Source organism: Triticum dicoccoides, chromosome 7A, assembly GCF_002162155.2.
Source record: "Triticum dicoccoides isolate Atlit2015 ecotype Zavitan chromosome 7A, WEW_v2.0, whole genome shotgun sequence".
In the NCBI taxonomy this organism is placed as follows: domain Eukaryota; kingdom Viridiplantae; phylum Streptophyta; class Magnoliopsida; order Poales; family Poaceae; genus Triticum; species Triticum dicoccoides.
In genome coordinates, this window is record NC_041392.1 from 723,186,865 (window position 1) to 723,205,624 (window position 18,760).

Here is an 18,760-nt window from a genome sequence, read left to right on the forward strand (position 1 = left end):
AGGAATCAGGGTACGATATTTTTTCTACCATTCTTTCAGTATTTCAATCCCCTGATTGGTTAATTGACACCGGTGCCAATGTACATGTTTGTGCTGACGCCTCCATGTTTTCTTCTTACCAGGCAACAGGGACTTCACCCGTGCTGATGGGGAACAGGTCACATGCCATCGTTCGAGGTGTTGGTATGGTCGATCTGAAGTTTACTTCGGGGAAGAATGTGCGTCTGAAGAACGTTCATCATGTGCCGTCCATCAATAAAAATCTCGTTAGCGGTTCCCGTTTATGTCGAGATGGTTTTAAGTTGGTTTTCAAATCCAATAAAGTTGTAATTTCTAAGTGTGGACAATTTGTTGGAAAAGGCTATGAGTGCGGAGGCTTGTTCTACCTATCTTTGCCAGATATTTGCACTAAAGTTATTAATAATGTTTGCCACAATAATGAGTCTGATATTTGGCATTCACGACTCTGTCATATTAACTTTGGTTGCATGACGCGGTTAGCCAATATGAATTTAATTCCGAAAATCTCTACTGTCAAAGGCTCCAAGTGCCAAGTATGTGTGCAAGCTAAGCAACCTCGCAAGTCCCATAAGACTGCAGAGGCAAGAGACTTGGCGCCACTTGAGCTTATACATTCTGATCTTTGTGAGATGAATGGCGTGTTGACAAAAGGTGGAAAGAGATACTTCATGACGTTGATTGATGACTCCACTAGATATTGTTATGTGTATCTTCTAAAATCAAAAGATGAGGCTTTGACTTTCTTTAAAAACTATAAAGCTGAGGCAGAGAACCAACTTGATCGAAAAATTAAACGGTTTAGGTCCGATCGTGGTGGAGAGTATTTTTCCAATGAATTTGATCTGTTTTGTGCGGAACATGGTATAATCCATGAGAGGATGCCTCCCTACTCACCCCAGTCAAATGGGGTAGCCGAAAGAAAGAACCGAACTCTAACTGATATGGTTAACACCATGTTAGACACTTCGGGTCTATCCAAGGAATGGTGGGGGGGGGCGCTAATGACTGCGTGTCATGTCCTAAACCGAGTTCCCACAAAGCATAAGACCATGACTCCATTTGAGGAATGAGAAAGGAAAAGGTTGAAACTCTCTTACCTACGTACTTGGGGTTGTTTGGCGAAAGTCAATATACCAATTCCCAAGAAGCGCAAGTTTGGACCAAAAACCGTGGATTGTGTTCTTCTGGGCTATGCTTTTCATAGCATCGGCTATAGATTTTTGATAATAAAATCTGAGGTATCCGACATGCATGTTGGTACGATTATGGAATCAAATGATGCAACTTTCTTTGAGGACATATTTCCTATGAAGGATATGTCGAGTTCATCAAATCAGGAGATACCTACTCCATCTAGTGAGGAATTCACTGTAATTCCTGAACCCACCATTGCGATGGAACACGTTGAGAATCCTGTTGAGGGTAACAATGGAACTCCTATGAGGAGTAAGAGACAGAGGACTGCAAAGTCTTTTGGTGATGATTTCATTGTGTACCTCGTGGATGACACACACAGGACTATTTCAGAAGCCTATGCATCTCCTGATGCTGACTACTGGAAGGAAGCTGTACGTAGCGAGATGGATTCCATCTTAGCTAACGGTACCTGGGAGATCACTGACCGTCCTTATGGGTGCAAACCTGTAGGATGTAAGTGGGTGTTCAAGAAGAATCTTAGACCTGATGGTACGATTGAAAAGTACAAGGCACGGCTTGTGGCCAAGGGTTATACCCAGAAAGAAGGTGAAGACTTCTTTGATACTTACTCACCCGTGGCTAGACTGACCACAATTCGGGTGCTACTATCATTGGCTGCCTCACATGGTCTTCTCGTTCATCAAATGGACGTTAAGACGGCTTTCCTCAATGGAGAGTTGAAGGAGGAAATTTACATGGATCAGCCAGATGGTTTTGTAGTACCTGGTCAAGAAGGAAAGGTGTGCAAATTATTAAAGTCTTTATATGGCCCTAAACAAGCTCCTAAGGAGTGGCATGAGAAGTTCGAAAGAACATTAACTGCTGCCGGCTTTGTAGTAAACGATGGTGACAAGTACGTGTACTATCACTATGGTGGGGGCGAAGGAGTTATTCTTTGTCTGTATGTCGACGACATATTGATCTTTGGAACCAAACTTAATTTAATCAAGGAGGTTAAGGATTTCTTATCTCGCTGTTTTGAGATGAAGGATCTATGAGTAGCTGATGTTATCTTAAACATCAAGCTGTTGAAAGATGAGAATGGTGGGATCACATTGCTTCAGTCTCATTATGTGGAAAAGGTCTTGAGTCGTTTTGGGTATAGCGACTGCACGCCTTCTCCAACTCCATATGATGCTAGTGTGTTGCTTCGAAAGAATCGACGGATTGCTAGAGATCAACTGAGGTATTCTCAGATTATTGGCTCGCTTATGTATTTGGCGAGTGCCACGAGGCCTGACATCTCTTTTGCTGTGAGCAAGCTGAGTCAGTTTGTGTCAAAACCGGGAGATGATCATTGGCATGCGCTTGAGAGAGTTATGCTATTTGAAAGGCACCGCGAGCTATGAGATTCACTACACCGGGTATCCAAAGGTATTGGAGGGTTATAGTGACTCAAACTGGATATCTGATGCTGATGAGATTAAGGCCACAAGTGGTTATATTTTCACACTTGCTGGTGGCGCTGTTTCCTGGAAGTCTTGCAAGCAGACCATCTTAACGAGGTCAACTATGGAAACAGAACTCACAGCATTAGACACTGCCACCGTTGAAGCAGAGTGACTTCATGAACTCTTGATGGACTTACCTATGGTTGAAAAACCAATACCCCCTATCCTGATGAACTGTGATAATCAAACTGTGATCGTCAAGATAAATAGTTCTAAGGACAATATGAAGTCCTCAAGGCATGTGAAGAGGAGACTAAAATCTGTCAGAAAATTAAGGAACTCCGAAGTTATTACGTTGGATTATATTCAAACGTCGAAAAACTTGGCAGATCCCTTCACAAAGGGTCTATCACGTAATGTGATAGATAATGCATCGATGGAGATGGGTTTGAGACCCACCGCATGAGTTGTCCATAGTGGTAAACCACTCTATGTGATCGGAGATCCCGTGAAGTAGAAGTGAGAGACAAGCTGTTGGTCAGCTGGGAGGAGAGTATCCCTATATTAATTATCCCACTCCGTGAAGATGCAATACTCTCCTGATCTGCATGGCAGGTTGATACTTATCTTAATGTGTTCCAAGTGGCTTATTCGGGTAAGCAGTGATGTTGTTCTGTAGAACATCTTCTGAGGAACACACCTATATGAATTTGACTATTAACGTCGCAGTCTGTGAGAATTGGGTGTTCTCTAATAAATTCATGAAAGGCCCTGGAGTATGACGTATACGCTCCACCCGCGGGGAAGCCTTGCGGCAGCCCAGTATCGATCAAGAATTTGTGTGAAACTAGTTTCACAGAAAACTTGTAGTTCAAGGCATAGTCCACTATTCAAGTTGTGATCTAGTGTAGCATAAATTTCTAAGTGGAAGTTCAACTTCACAGTCTCCACTAAGCACCGATATATAAAACAATGTTTTGGAACTAAATGATGAGATGTGCCAATGAGACTTTGTGGGGGATTGTTGGAATTTTGCTAGTAGGCCTTTGGCCCAAAGCCCAACTAAAATTCTGAAATTCTCTTGGTCCATTCATGCACACATGTGAGTGGAGTGAGTGAGGCTAAAGTTTAGTCCCACCCCGGAAGTTGAGAGAGAGTTGCAACTCTTTATAAGATGAGCTCTTCTACCACTTGTATGAGCATGAGAAGAGGAGACCTACACGCGCGCTCCTCCTCGCTCGCCTCGCCACGTCACGACGCGCCGCGCCGCGCCGCGCCGCGCCGCGGGTTGCGGGATTGAGCCGAGCCGAGGACAGAGCTATGCACGTTGTCTATATTTTTGCTGCATGGGAAAATTAATGAGTCATTAATTAATAATTAACGGATGCGTTAATTACTGAACCGTTTCCGATTCTTTTGGATCGTGACGACTCGGACGTGGGGTTTACTCCCACGACCTATCCGGCCCGTACTATATAGTCAGACAGACGTCTACCCTAGCCGCCGCCGCTTCGTATGGTTTCTCACCACCGTTCCAGATCATTGCGCCGCCAAACAAGTCTTCTCCATCCCTCCTTCTGGCGTGCACCGCGAGAAGGGACAGCAGGCCTCCGGAACCCCACCTCTCGTGATCCTGTACGGGAGAGGGGTGATCAGGTTTTTGGGGAGCGCACTCGCGCGACTGCTGGCAGCGACGACTTCGCGAACGACGACTTCTTCCCCGATCTCGGCAACCTCGTCCTCGACGACATGGGCGACAACGTCAACGCCGGCGGTGCTGCACCCGCTGCATCTATGTGATTCTATCCCTCCTGTTCGAGATCGTGGTAAAATTCATGCTTCTAGTATATGTCCTAGATGTGATATGTTCATCTGCTATGTTAGTTCGCATGATTAGTTTAATCTCTACTGCTGTGGTCATGATTTATCTTCTGTTTATTCAGATTAAATCTCGTAGTAATTTGCTCATATTTCCAAGTGCGTACGACCCAGGTCGTACATGATTATTTTCCATCTATGACTACTACAACCATTTTGGTTACATAAATCCAGCTATCCAGGCAAAAAAGATAGGCTTGTATACAACCATTTTATGGGTTATTTTCCCTAGACAACAGTCGGAAGCCGGACATATGTCACATTGACACGTACAACGTACACATGCATTCTACCAAATCCAAATCTGAACAGCAAACGCTAGACAGTGGATACACTCATACACACTGGCAAACACACACAAAGGAGGGAGAAAGTTGCCTGTCACTCCCCGTAGAAGACGTCCTGGAAGCACTGCAGGTACTCGGGCTCCAGCGCGAACAGCACGGCGATGCCGTCGTCCCTGTCGGCGCCGCGCTGCGTCACGTACGCCGTGCCGCTGCCGAACATCTGCGCCGGCGCCACGAACCGCGGCGCGCCCCACCCGAAGTCGGCGTCGTACATGGGCATCCCCAGCCAGCTCACCACCCACAGGTCCGACTCCGGCATCAGCTGCCCGCGCGCCGCCTGGCTGCCCTTCTCCGACTCCACCTCCAGGTAGTCGATCACCGACCGCGTGTACGCGTCGTCGACATGGTCCACCGCCTTCCGGATCATGTCCGCCACGTACCCCAGCGGCTGCGACAGCACGTCGCCCACCTTCACGCTGACGAGGTCGCGCACGATGGCGTTGCCGAAGAACTGGCGCGGGAGCTGCGGGCGCAGCCGGTGCCGGATGTTGGCCGGCACGCGGAGGCGTGTGTCGGAGCCCGGGGCGAGCCCGCGCGCCACGCACATGCACCGCCAGAGGTGCGCCGTCACGGCGCCGTAGGTGGACACGCCGGGCGCGCACCGGGACTTGAGGTCGGTGAGGAGCTTTGGGGAGATGGAGTAGACGCGGGTGACGAAGGGCCGTGGGGCGCCGTTGAGGTACGCCGGCGAGTACACGGGATGGTCGAATTCGGGGTGCGGCGGTGACCGCGCGCGGAGGAGCGTCCGGTCATGGAATGGCAGCGACGGGCAAGCGTCGGAGAGGGCGAGGCCCCGCGCGAGCCCCGTCCATGTCTGGATGAAGTGGAACGCGCCCATGCCGTCCATGGTCACGTGGTGGATGCCCGTGCCCAGCACCACGCCGCCGCACTTGAGGAACGTCACCTGCCATGCAAAAACAATCCACACATTAGTACACTTCAAATTCAACAAGCTATCAATAATGGGGACGGGATGTCGTATTTGAATTGCTCCTTTTACAAAAATCGCTTGCTTGCAGGTAAAAGCTACTCCATCTGTAAACTAATATAATAACGTTTAGATCATTATTTTAATGATTTAAATGCTTTTATATTTCTTTACGAAGGGAGTATTTGATAGCTCGGTGCTTTTTAGTTATATGAGGAGGAGAATGTTTTTTTTAACCATGGTTTTAAGTACTTTGACGAGTTTAAGATAAAAAATACAACAATTTTCACAAATTGTGGTGCCTATAATACCATGTTTGTTTGGCCAATATTTGCCAAGAAGTTCTCTTTATTCTAAAACAATTGAGAAAAAGCCGTGATTTTTAGAAACAGAATTATTTAGTGCCCGTACATTAGAATATCAAGATTTTAGATTACTTGGTTTTAAAAAAACCATGCTTCCAAACTAGGTCTAAGTATCTAAGTTTGTTCAATGGGTTGGTGTGCAGGTTTGCAGCCACCTAGGTCTTACTAGCTAGTGGGTAGCACTATAATCACCAATGGATTTGGGCCTAACACCTTCGCCCAAACCCTAGGGGCCTCTGTCCTGTCTCCGCCCCTAGTGGGTAGCACCATATATGAAGTGGCAGGCTAGACAGATAGAGGTATCACCACATATGAAGTGGTGTGCAAGCCGGCCAAGGTTTGAGCCTCACTTCTGCTATTTATTAAATTTGGTCACTAGTTCTTCCTATGATCAAGTTGTATTTTTAGCCTCCTCCTAGCATGTAAAAGGTGTTTGGGTTTTTATTGTGAGGCATAATGAGGGGGTTTTTCCCCTTATTCTGTTAGGGACTGTTGTTGGACCATTTAGCCATGCAAGGATGATTTGATTTTTAAGAAAAGAAAAGAAAAGTACATATTGGCTCTGCATAGGGTCTTTGCTTCAACGGCTAAAACAAGGAGCCCTTATGACGCCATCTACTCACTTGCAACGAGCCGCCAATACTATAATAGTGTCAAAAACATCTTATATAAAGTTACAGAGGGAGTACAAGATAAGTGTTGAGAAATTCGATCATGACTCTACCACTTCCTAGGATTAACTCTTTTCTTATCCAAGTTGTAGCATGTCAAACATGTCTTATGAGGTATACCTAAGGGTTTTCTTCCCATATTCTAATGGGGGGCTGCCGCCGACCTATGGTAGACATTTTGGCTAGGTAGGCCATATATGAACTATTTGCAACAATATCATCTTGTTGCGACACGGCGGTGTAGTCTAAAACCAACCAGATAAGTATTGAGAATCATTGATCATGACTTGAAAGCGATGTCATTACTTATCCAATAATGCAAGCAGCAAGCAAGCCTTCGTGTTACTTGGAAATTTGCCAAAAAAGATGTACTCAGAAGAAGTTAGAGCAAGGAAGCCGTGTCAGGCCCACAACCACGAGTACCAACGGCGCAGTCACGATCACATCCACGCAACTAGATTGTTGATTGAGATGTTTGTTATCCTGGGGATGAGTCATACGTAGGCACCCCACGAATATGATACTACAACTATGCTTCTTCACATTATTAGTCAATAAAATAATGCATTTGTTTTGTTTTGTTTTGAGGTTGAGATTAGCTACATAGCTTGCCACGACATGCCACACATGGTGCTAATCTCGATTCTTTGTGTCACCGTCATTGCTCCTCTCTCACCAGAGCCAAGCCAAATTTGTTGTAGTAGACAGTTGAAAATTATCGTACTTAGGCCCCACAAAAACAACACACTAGAACAACAACTGTCGCCAATGAAGAAATCAACAAATATAACAGTTTCATCGATAAACCATAGTATCTATAACATCATTTTTTCGGCATTATTTAAAAAGGATGTCTTGAGTTTCTTTCCCTAAGGCCATCAAGAAAAACTACAATTTTCAAAAATGGAAGTATTCATTGCCCATCCATTGGAATATCAAGGTTCCAGACTACTATCATTTTAAAAATTGTGCCGTGAAATCATCTAATTAGCTAAGTTTGCTCAGTGGGCTGTTCCCCAATCTGTATTTGCTTGGGTTTTACTTTATGCGTTCGGTTCATTAGTCCCCGTTGTATTTTGGGTGAAACTCTGACATTAAATTTGAGTAGCAAAATGTAAGTGATATGTCAGAAAAAAATATGTTGTTGGATTCATAGTCGAAATAAGTTTCCGATGAGATACTATTTTTGCTACATATAACTTAAATTTTATCTAAACAAATATGGTCAAGATTTTGCTCCAGATACAATAGACACAAATAAACCCGGTTAGATGAAGTGGTGGCTAGTGGATAGCACCATATATGAGGTGTGGGATAGCCAGCCAAGGTTTGAGCCTCATCTCTATGTATTAGATAAGTGTTGAGAATCATCGATTATGTCCCTAGTTCTTCCTAGGATTAACTCCTTTCTTATCAATCTCGTGGCGTGTCAAACATCTCTGGGTTTTGATTATGATGTATACGTAAGGTTTTTTTTTCCACATATTCTAGTGGGGGCGGCCGACCTATGTTAGAATCTTTGGCAACGTAGGCCGGATATGAAACTCTTTGCAATTATATCATCTTGTTGCCATGCGGCGGTATATACTCTAAAAACAAGCAGACAAGTGTTGAGAATCATCTAGCATGACTTGAAAGCGATGCCATTACTTAATTGTCCAGTACTGGAAGCATCAAGTAGGCCCTTGTGTTGCTTACAAATTTGCCAAAAAAAAAAAATAATGCTGTCCTCAGAAGAAGTTAGAGCGAGGAAACCGTGTCCGGCCCACAACCACGGATATCAACGGCGCCGTCACGATCACATCCACGCAACAATCCTAAAAAAATAAAAATAAAAAATCCATGCAACTTGATTCCCGATCGAGATGTTTGTTATACTGGGGATGAGTCATACGTAGGCACCCCACCAATATTGATACTACGACTATGCTTTCTTCACACTATTTGACAATAAAATAATGCATTTGTTTGTTTTGAGTTTTGAGATTGGCTACCTAGCTTGCCACGCATCCCACACATGGTGCTAATCTCGATTCTTTGAGAATGGCTATGTGCCTATGTACATGTCAAACTTTGCTAGTAGCTCTCTTTTATCTATTCATTCACGAGGAGCGATATGCGTCATCGCGGAGGGATCACAAGAAAAAGAGACAAGAGACTGACCATGACACAATAATTTTGTGGATGGTACGTCGATCTCAATGTTGTTCTTCCATTCATATTTTATCCATATATGTTTGGTGTTTATCGATAAGGATATGCCGTCCCTTGCCAATCTCTATCTATCTGTAGAAGGGTCGATTACCCCAATGATGTGACATTTCCGAAGGCAACATGGGAAGAAAATTAAGCTGGCTGCCGATCGTGCAAATCCATTATTGGTCAGGTTTTCCACATCATTATGTGGACGGAATTTGCACTTGTCCAACTACGGCCAAACCGATCGATCAATCCAAGAGAGGTATAGCTAGAAGATTCCTACCTCATTATGCTACAAGATATCCAGAGGACGTCATATTTTTAGCCATGAAAAATCGAACGTTTTTCATGACAAATTGTGTTCATCGAGGTTTTTGCCAAAAAATTGTTGTGCTTGCAAAGTAAATTTGGCATCCTCGTCAATATAAATTACTACTACTATAAAACATTCGATTTTCATAAAAACAAGACCAAGACGGCAGAAGTAAAGACAGACGATGAAATAGTTTGGCGTGAGAGACAAAGTTGAACCTGGAACATGGCCATGAGGCACGGCGGGTCGCCAGAGGGCACGAAGGGCACGAACATGCGCCTGATCTCCGGCGAGGGCTCGTAGCCGCTGCCGAAGAGGTCCTCCCCGGCGACGTCCGGCGCCCTGGCGACGACGAAGAGCGCGCCCTCGCCGTTGCAGTCGATCTGCAGCCGCCCGCCCTCGCCCTCTCGCCTGAGCCGGCCGGCCAGCGGGTAGAAGAGCACCAGCGCCCTGGCCAGCGCTCCCTTGAGCCGCTCCGGCGAGAAGAAGTCCAAGTTTTCGCCGTCGGGCGTCGGGGCCGGGGCCGGGTAGTAGTAGACGAGCGGCGTGTGCGTCTTGGGCACGGCCAGGTCGAGGTTGGAGAGCCACAGCGCCCGCCGCGGCGTCTCCTCGCTGGGCGCCACCAGCGTCGACTCCACCACCTCCACCTTCATCATCTCCCTCCCCTGTCTGTCCCTCTCAAACAAACCGTGTGCAGAGTCTGTTTGCGTAATCTCGTCTGTGCGCGCGCTTTTGCTTGTGGAGGAGAGTGGAGCCGCGAGGCGGCCATGCTATATAGACGCGCGCGCTCTCGATCGTGTGCCACCCGGCCCGGATACGTGCATAACCACGCGGCCGGTCGGTGACATGCATGCACGGCATGGGACGCTGATGGGACCTACGTACGGGGCCCTTTTTCTTTTCGTTGTGATGATGAATAATCCACACCACAACATCTTGTAGTGGCAGTGAACAGGTGCACGTCGTCGTTTTTTTTTTTGAGGATCGTCGTCGTTATTTAGCAGTGCACTAATTGTAGACGGGGCGACAAGGCCGGCTGAGCCAGAGGGACCGGCCGGAACATATGTCTACGTGCAAATGTCTCGACCAATCGAGGAGCTACACGGACCATTGACATAGCATGCCATTCAAGTCTCGTGTGCATGTCATGCGTGGCGCAGCTTGGGCCTGCCGTGTACTCCGAGGCGTCGTGGAACCCTAACGACGGCTTTCGGCTTATCTTTTTCGGTTTTGCTGGTTCTAAGCTATTTCCTCTTATCTAAAATAGATGATCCAATTTTGTACTAACTTTATGACCTAATTTTGTATTAACTTTATGACCCAATTTTGTACTAACTTTAGTATAAAGTTGGGTCATTTATTTTGAAACAAAGGAAGAGAAATAGTTGGGTCTCAGTCACCTCCATACCCGTTGGATTAAATGTGCTGAGATTTGTGCGTATACAGTTGTCTCACGCTCCTGTTGACGGCTTTGTTACGTGAGCAATGTTGCTGGGCCTTTGTGTGGTAGTTTTTTTATTTTTTTTCTTTGTGATGACTACTATGGCTTTTCAACGCTAGTATTTTTCTTCACTTTTTGTTGTTTGTCCTGGGCTATACGCATGTGGGAGAGAAGCTGCAACGAAGCAAGTTTTTTATTTTCATTTTGTTTTCTTGTTGTTATCATATTTTTCCTCATTCAATCTTTTCTTTCTTCTCACCCGCAGAAATATTAAATTTTTGTTCTGCTTTAACCTTTCTTTTTATATGTAAACTCTTTGTAAGTAATTTATATTTGAATGAGATTTATCATTATATACTTTTTCGTGTTTTTTTCCTCATTTGTGTTCTTCTTGTATTTTTATTATTTTCCTTATTTGTGCGCCGCGGGCCGTGGCTCGTAAACAGGCGTGTTTCATTCTCTTGTGCCAAGCAGCTTTTTTTTAGGATGTTTAGCGGGCCATTTTTAATTTATGTTTCTTGTATTCCCCCTGGAACTCAGCTAGCTGAGTTATAGTATGGTCTCAATCACCTGATGTAAACTGATGTCATCGACTAGTTGTGTCAGCCTGTTTTCTGTTTCTGAGGTGTAGCGGAAGCCCGTTTGTTGTTTTGTCAGCCCGTTTTCTGTTATTCAGTTGAAAAAGCCCGGAGGCCCAAGTTGTTATCCCAGTTTGTTGTTTCAGGTGTGTTGATGGTTTTCTCCGTTAATGGTTTTCCCCCTGGCACCTGAGGTCACGTGCCCCCAGGCAAAACACCCCCAGCTGTTTCACGCCCCTCTCCCCATCCTCTGTTCTTCCTCCTGGCATCCACCCCTCCCCATCCCACAGCCCCGCCGCCAGCAAACCCCAGAACCCTAGATCTATGCCGTAAATCAACCAATAATGGAGAGGGAAAAGGTGAACTTGCTATAGCAAAATTCAGAGTTTGGGACTTCTCCATAGAGCAGAGGGAGGGGAATCAGTTTTGCAAAAAAGAAAAGAAAATGGATGCGGGTGCTGGTAAGGGGGCACACAGGACTCACCATGGTATGGTTTTGATTGCTTCTTTGCTTTGCCTCTTTTCTGTACTTCGAGTCCTTGTTCAATCTGTTGTAACCTTGACAGCAAAAAAGAAAATCTCTCAGGTTTTGATTGCAAGCTTGATTTCTTACTCCTCTCATGAAAAAGGGAAAAAATTAAAAAAAATACAAAAGTGTTATAAACTAGAAGAAAGAACAAAAAAGCTTGTCTGATCTATATATTTGTTACTCACACGGCAGCTACTGCAGAGGAGTATGGAGACTACCTGCTTGGCAATCAGGTCAGTTCCCTGGGAAGAAGGCCCGCTGAGAGAAATGAAGGGAGTCTTAGTATCTAAATTGTTTCGGTTCCCCCTATTCAGGAAAAAAGAAAACAAAGAAAAGAGCTGGTTTTTTGTTTGCCTAAAAATGTGCATATGTACCTTTCTGAAAAAGTTGATGACAAAATGTTTATTTGTAGTTATCTATGTATCATGAGCACCGATTTGATTTGGACTCTGGTCAGTCAAGCACGATGCCTGGAAAGTCACTGCAACTATGGGGGGCGCAAGAAGTTGGTGCTCTTGGCTATAACTACAATGAAATGCACAACACACACACAAACTCTCCTATGATTAACATGAGTATAAGATGGCCGTATGCATCTTTCTGATGCAGAGGCCGGGGAATTCCCCCTTTTCGAAAAAAAAATGATTAACATGAGCAACAACACTATGCCCGAGGTAAAAAACAAACTAAAATACAGTAGATTTTGCAGGGTTGTGTTTATATTGTACCTTAACATAACTCTTCCAGATGTTTGTTCACTAAAAACTGGCATATTTTTGCAGCTGTTTCTGTAGAGGAGTCCAAATGCTGAAGCCTCAAGAACCCATCCTACAGAAACAACACAAATGCAGCCGACTGTGAGTGCCAAAAACACATAAAAAAAGTGTCAAAAAAAGAAAAAATGGTACATGATGATCATTAAAAACATGTTTTTTGACCTTTTTTACAGGGGGGGAGCTTCATGAATGTATCCAGCGATGCACCTATGTCATACATGCAACTGCTGCTCGCTGCTGAACAAGAGGTTTGACCTTTCTTTCCTCTATGAAAACCCCAAACCAAGTACTAATTAGTCAGGACAAAAAAATGACCATTTACATTCTCTGGCAGGGTGCAAAATATTTGTCGTCTCAATCACAGGAAGAACGCCTAGTTCGTACCGAGGAGTCTTACATAAACTTATGTAAAAAGAAAAATGGGAAAAATTGTGTCAAACTTATATACTATTATTTATGTCCTGGCTGATAAAAAATTCTCTTATTGTCAAATGCATTCAGAATGGCATGTTCAGGATAACTGGCCGCTATGGATGAGGAACATCAGATGAACCAAGGCAACCAACTCCTGATAACACAGAGCGAGTTTTGGTTGAACAGAATCAGGAGCCTTCCCCGTTTGTTGACAACACAAATATAGAAGGACTGCATGATTTGATCTGGGAAACTGATGAACCTGACTGTTTACAGAACCAGCCTTCAGACAATGAAGCTGACAGTGATAGTGAATCAGATCATAACCTTGGACAAGATCAAAGAGAAAGTGATATGGCTGTTGATATTGTGGAACAACAACATAACAGTGAGACAAGAGTCGAAGTTGAACAACTTTCACAAGATGACATCCTCATATTCCTTGAAAATGAAAGCATAAAAAATGCTCAGAGTTGCAACCAGGAAGTTTGTAGCGATCATGTACCAGTTATTGGCATGATTTTTGACTACCAAGAAGCAGCTTATGGCTTCTACAATGAATATGCATGCATATGTGGTTTCTCTGTAAAGAGGGCAGCATCCTTTTGTTCCAAAAAGGAAGGTGGCAATGCACCAACAAGAATCACTTTCAAGTGTAATCGATCTGGACGTAGAATTGGAGAGGAACAAAAGGAAGCAAGGTTGAAAAAGCGACGAGAAACTAGACATGCAAAAACAGGCCAAGTCCCGTGTGAGAACCCCAGGAAAAAAACACCATTGAGATAGAGCTCTTTTACTGTACCCCCTAATAGATATGGACCGTCTATTATCAAAATCCAAGGGTGGCGATCCATCCATATTGCTCAACTGTGCGAGGACAATCGCCAGCGGTATCAGTACCACTGGCCGCTCCAGGTGGAGCAGTATACTTGCCGTGAGGGTGATTTAGGAAGAGAAAAAAGTCAGCCCGCCTCATGTCCAAGCGAACCCGTTCTCTTCACTTGTTCTGCTCGGCCGTAAGCACGCGCCCACCGGCTAGGATTCCAGCGGCCGCCTCGTCACTTCCATATTGTCGACCATGCTCGTGGACCAATGCTGCTACGCCGCCGGCCATGATCATCCACCGCCCGTGCACCTGCATCGTCTTCCTCGACGAGGCCTTCTCTCCTCCCGGCTCCCCTTCCTCTCTGCCGGCGGCCGCCGCTGCATCTCATCTCATCTTCTTCCGCGTCCTTACTCAGCCATGGCCCTGGACTGAGCGCGATTCCGACGGGCTCCTCTTCTTCGGCAGGGCCACTTGCGACCGCCGGGCGCCATATAGCTAGGGAAATTAGAGGTAGTATTTCAGAAGCCACCAATCAATGGACTCTATCAATCAACCAAAAACAGAACATTTCCGTCGAGAAAGTGACCTATACTGACTAGGACGTGGACGCACAGCAAGGGTGATACGAGGCACGACTGGAGGTTCGAGAACACGCCGGCCAGGTCGACCAACGTCGGACGGTCTAGGTCAAGCACGCGGGCGGAGGCCAGTGGCGAGGGCGAGCTGGGAAGCCAGGATGTAGTGGCGAGTTCGACGACAGCGGAGCCGACTAGTCGTCGAGTGGGCGGCGGGGAACAGGGCGACAACACAACCAGGACGAACATACCAATTGCTGATGGGTTAGTGTTATTCTGGAAAATGGAAATCTGACGAGACTGCCCTCGGGAAATCAACGGCGTGGATGATTGTATACTGCTCACTTTCATCTATAGCAGTATAGGGTACCATAAAAAAGCTCTTGAGATAACTGGTTGTAAGGCTCAGCTTATTATCACAAAGAAGGCAGACAAGTGGGTTGTTACAACAATCAACCTCAATAATAAACATGAGTTGCGCCCTCATACAGAGTCGAAGTACCTCCGTTCACATAACCACATGACAGAAGAGGAGAAGATCCTTATCCGTACATTCAATGCTGTCAAGCTACCAACAAGGAAAATAATGACCATCCCGAGCTTCTTGAGAGGTGGCAACACTCCTGACACCAAGAAACATGTCAGCAATGTGAGGACAACAATTGGCAAAGAAACTAACCAGAATGATATGATGCAAGTACTGACTTACTTCAGGAAAAGGCAGGCGGAAGATCCAAGGTTCTATTATGCATTTAAAACAGTTAAGGTTTCTGATGAGGCAAGCAAAGTGTTATGCATTTTCTGGGCTGATGGCTACGCAAGAAAATTGTACGACTTGTATGGTGACTATCTTAGCTTTGACACAACTTTGAAGACAAACATATACAACCTCCCATTTGCTCCATTCGTTCGGATCACATGTCATAGTCAGAACTGCTTGTTTGCTTGTTCTATCATTCAGAATGAATCAACTGACACTTTTAAGTGGTTGTTTGAGACTTTTCTTCACTGCATGGGAGGCAAAAGTCCAGTGACAATTATAACAGATGAAGTGCGGGCATGAAATCAGCAATCCCGATGGTTTTTCCCAACTGTGTTCACAGGCGTTGTCTCTTCCATATAAAAAAGTAAGCTGAGGAAAAATGTCCTAGAACATTTGCAGCACATGAAACCTTACATGCTGATTTTAGTGACATCATACACAACTCGCTCACAGAAGGTGAGTTTGAAATGGTGTGGTCAGATATGATACAGAAATATCTCCACTACTGTTAAAAGAGCCAACAAGGGGCAGACGAAAACTGCCCTCCCACGTTCGGCCAAAAAAAAAAATAAAGTCCACCTAGGAAATATTTATGCTTACAAGGGAAAACATCACGTAATCTCCGGATGGGTTGTTCAACTGCACAGGAACCAAAAAAAAACAGAGCCGGCCCTCCAGGCATCCAGATTGACCTACGCCCTACGCAGCCGCCGAGGCACCCGGCGACGGACGCGACGAGGAGTACGCCCTACGCAGCCGGCGAGGCACCCGGCGACGACGACTACTTCGCCATCACAGGTCTACGCTCTTCTGGACTTCGTGAGGCTTTTACATGCCGCCACCGTCCAGGCTTGGTGACGCTTTAAGACGCCGCCGCCCAGGCTGTCCTGCCTTATCGCCGTTGAGCTCTTACCACGCCGTCACCGTCCACGAACTCCTCTGCAATGCAGGTGTGCCCTCATTCCCTCTTGTTTCCATCCTGCAATATATACTAAAACATATCAGCGGCGGCCAGTCTGTAATTTAACCAACACATGAAAGCAGTGAAGAACCATTCTTACATCCCAGATTTGTTAGACTCTCTGTAAATTGCAGACGAATAATGAGGCACCTATGAAAACTCATCCATGTAACTGCTGAAGATGAATTTCATAAGAAAATTAGTCACAACTTCCAGAACAAATCACTACTTTTAGATCTGAAAGTCCTCAGTCAGATGCCACTTCAATTATAATTGTATTATAACAATTTGCCATTCACAGGGTTCAAGAACTTCGTATGGCCCCTACCACTCCCAACGGGGCGCGCACACCGTTCCAGGATATAACCAACACCCACTCCTTGGGTACTTAACCCAATCACTCGATTTCTTATTTATTTTGCTCAGCTGCTGAACTGTGTCATGACTTGCAGACCGTAAAGAGATAAAAAGGCAGAGGGAAAGAGAGCGGTATGCACAAAATAGGGATGAGATAAATAAGAGACGGCGTGAAGCCTACAAACAAAGAAAAAATATCGCAACAGACGTCAATGGACTGGAAAACAAAACACACACACAGTCGGCTGTATCACAAGGTAATGAATGTCGACTTTGGTGATGTATAGCCTAATGGTATTGCCATATAATGATCTACTCTTTGTCTATTCAGACCATAATGGGCTGGAGATACGGGGGAAAGGGAGCAGGATGCACACAATACAGATGAACTATTAAAGGGACAACCCATATCCAGCGAGCATAATAAGCATATTGATGCCGTCGCCGATGGCAGTAACATTGTCTCACAGGTGCGAGCTACCGGACAAACGACAGTCACACAACTTCAGACGATAACATGTGTACAAGAGCCTAGACCAAATTCAACTTCAGACGAGAATATTTATGACGACAATGAGACCGATTGGTTGCACAGAAATGATGCGTACCAGATGCAACGACATTCACGACGATTGCCATTCACCCAGCTGTTAGGGGAGGAGAATATTTATGGAAGCAAACAACCTGTATCGATCCAGCCAACTTACAATAGTCCAAGAATGGAAACGATCCCTGATGCTCGTCGTGCCACTCAGAATCCTCATGGTATATTTTTACTAACACCTGGTTCATAACTTCAATTCATCTCTGATTCTTACTCATTTTTCCCATATAAAATGTTATTATCAGGCGACAACCACGGCGAAGATCCATATGGAATACTAGAGCCTGATGCCCACACGATTAATATTGATGGTACGCATAATTATCATTTTAAGTCTCCTCTCCCCCGGTTACCTTTGTTTCATGTCCTAAGCGTTATTTGAAACACCTTTTGCATTATCGAATGTGTTGGCGGCTAGACTGCTTGGCAGGCGACAACCTTGGAGATGATGACCCTGATGAGGAAGCTAGGATGTTCGCCCAACCAGGTCTTTTGTTGCTATCATGATGTACCAATAGACTATATAATACAACAAAATGGTTTGTTTTATAAATTAATTTAATGCAAATGTCTACACTTTTCCAGATGTTGCTTTCCAATCCTACCTTGTGGATCGGAATCATGATGATGGAACTCGCACTAATGACACTCATGACAGACTATACATGAACCTGCCCAAAAAGCATCATGTCCTTAGAAAAGTTAGCGACTGCTGCCACTGTGGAGCATTGCGGTTTCAATACAAGGGGCCTGCATTTTGTTGCAGAAAGGGCAAAGTGGGTGTGTTTACTCCAGAAGTTTCTGACGAGTTGAAACGGTTGTTTAATTACAAGTCAATCTGATGAGGATGCTAAATATTTCAGAGAGAATATACATTATTTCAACTCTCACTTCTCATTCACAACTCTTGGTGTCACTCTTGATCGTCAAGTCAGCACTACCGCACGAACCGGCGTCTACACATTTCGTGCATGTGGCCAGTTGTACCACGCTCTTGATGATCTGATGTCCGGTGAATATGGCCCTCGGCATCTGCAGCTATATATTTATGATACGGATGAAAACTAGATTCACAGGGTTAAGAGGTCTCCAGATCTTAGGCTAGATCTCATACAGAAGATTCTGACAATACTACAACATAAACCTTATGCTCAAGCTTTTAGAAGCATTGGTGCTGTTCCGAATCTGGATGAATATAGGATCTCACTGAACACAGATATCAACCTTGATCAGCGAAGGTACAATGCACCAACTACTTCGCAGGTAGCAGCAATATGGGTTGAAGGAAGTGACCCTCAAAATACCTTTGATAGGAGTGCTGTCGTGTATGGCAAAGGAAATCGTCCCGTGTATATTAGAGCATACTATGGCTGCTATGACCCATTGTCATATCCACTATTCTTCCCACGTGGGGAGATCGCTTGGAATCATTGGATGCCAGATATTGGGCTCCCCGATGCCACAACCCAAGGTTCAGTGCATGATTATGCACCACAAAGGACCCAAGCTACTGATTTTCGTTCAGGTATGATGTTCATAGCAGATTTATATACATATTGGTCAAATTAAAACTTAGACAGTCGTCCATCTTACAGACAACAACATGATGGGAGAACAAGTTGGTCA

At 45.0% G+C, this 18,760-nt stretch overlaps 1 protein-coding gene and 1 long non-coding RNA gene across 2 annotated transcripts; one reads left to right on the top strand and one right to left on the bottom strand.

Annotated features, from left to right (window-relative positions):
* Positions 1–4,563: 4,563 nt before the first annotated feature.
* LOC119329207 (putrescine hydroxycinnamoyltransferase 1-like) lies at positions 4,564–10,066 on the bottom strand. The gene is made up of 2 exons (XM_037602212.1): positions 9,529–10,066; positions 4,564–5,738 (listed from the first exon to the last, which is right to left on the bottom strand). The coding sequence occupies exons 1-2, from the start codon at positions 9,964–9,966 to the stop codon at positions 4,869–4,871; spliced, it is 1,308 nt and encodes a 435-aa protein (XP_037458109.1). The 5' UTR covers positions 9,967–10,066; the 3' UTR covers positions 4,564–4,868.
* A 1,531-nt stretch (positions 10,067–11,597) lies between these two features.
* Positions 11,598–13,727, top strand: LOC119327623. Its single transcript, XR_005158619.1, has 4 exons — positions 11,598–11,817; positions 12,641–12,715; positions 12,808–12,882; positions 12,969–13,727. It is a non-coding gene; the product is annotated as an uncharacterized LOC119327623 (long non-coding RNA).
* Positions 13,728–18,760: the final 5,033 nt, after the last annotated feature.

What these genes read in the sequence shown, in the direction of transcription:
- LOC119329207 (XM_037602212.1), bottom strand. Translation starts at nt 9,966, where the DNA reads ATGATGAAGGTGGAGGTGGTGGAGTCGACGCTGGTGGCGCCCAGCGAG. An exon ending in GCCTCATGGCCATGTTCCAG is followed by an intron (nt 5,739 to 9,528) that starts GTTCAACTTTGT and finishes TTTGCATGGCAG; the next exon opens with GTGACGTTCCTCAAGTGCGG.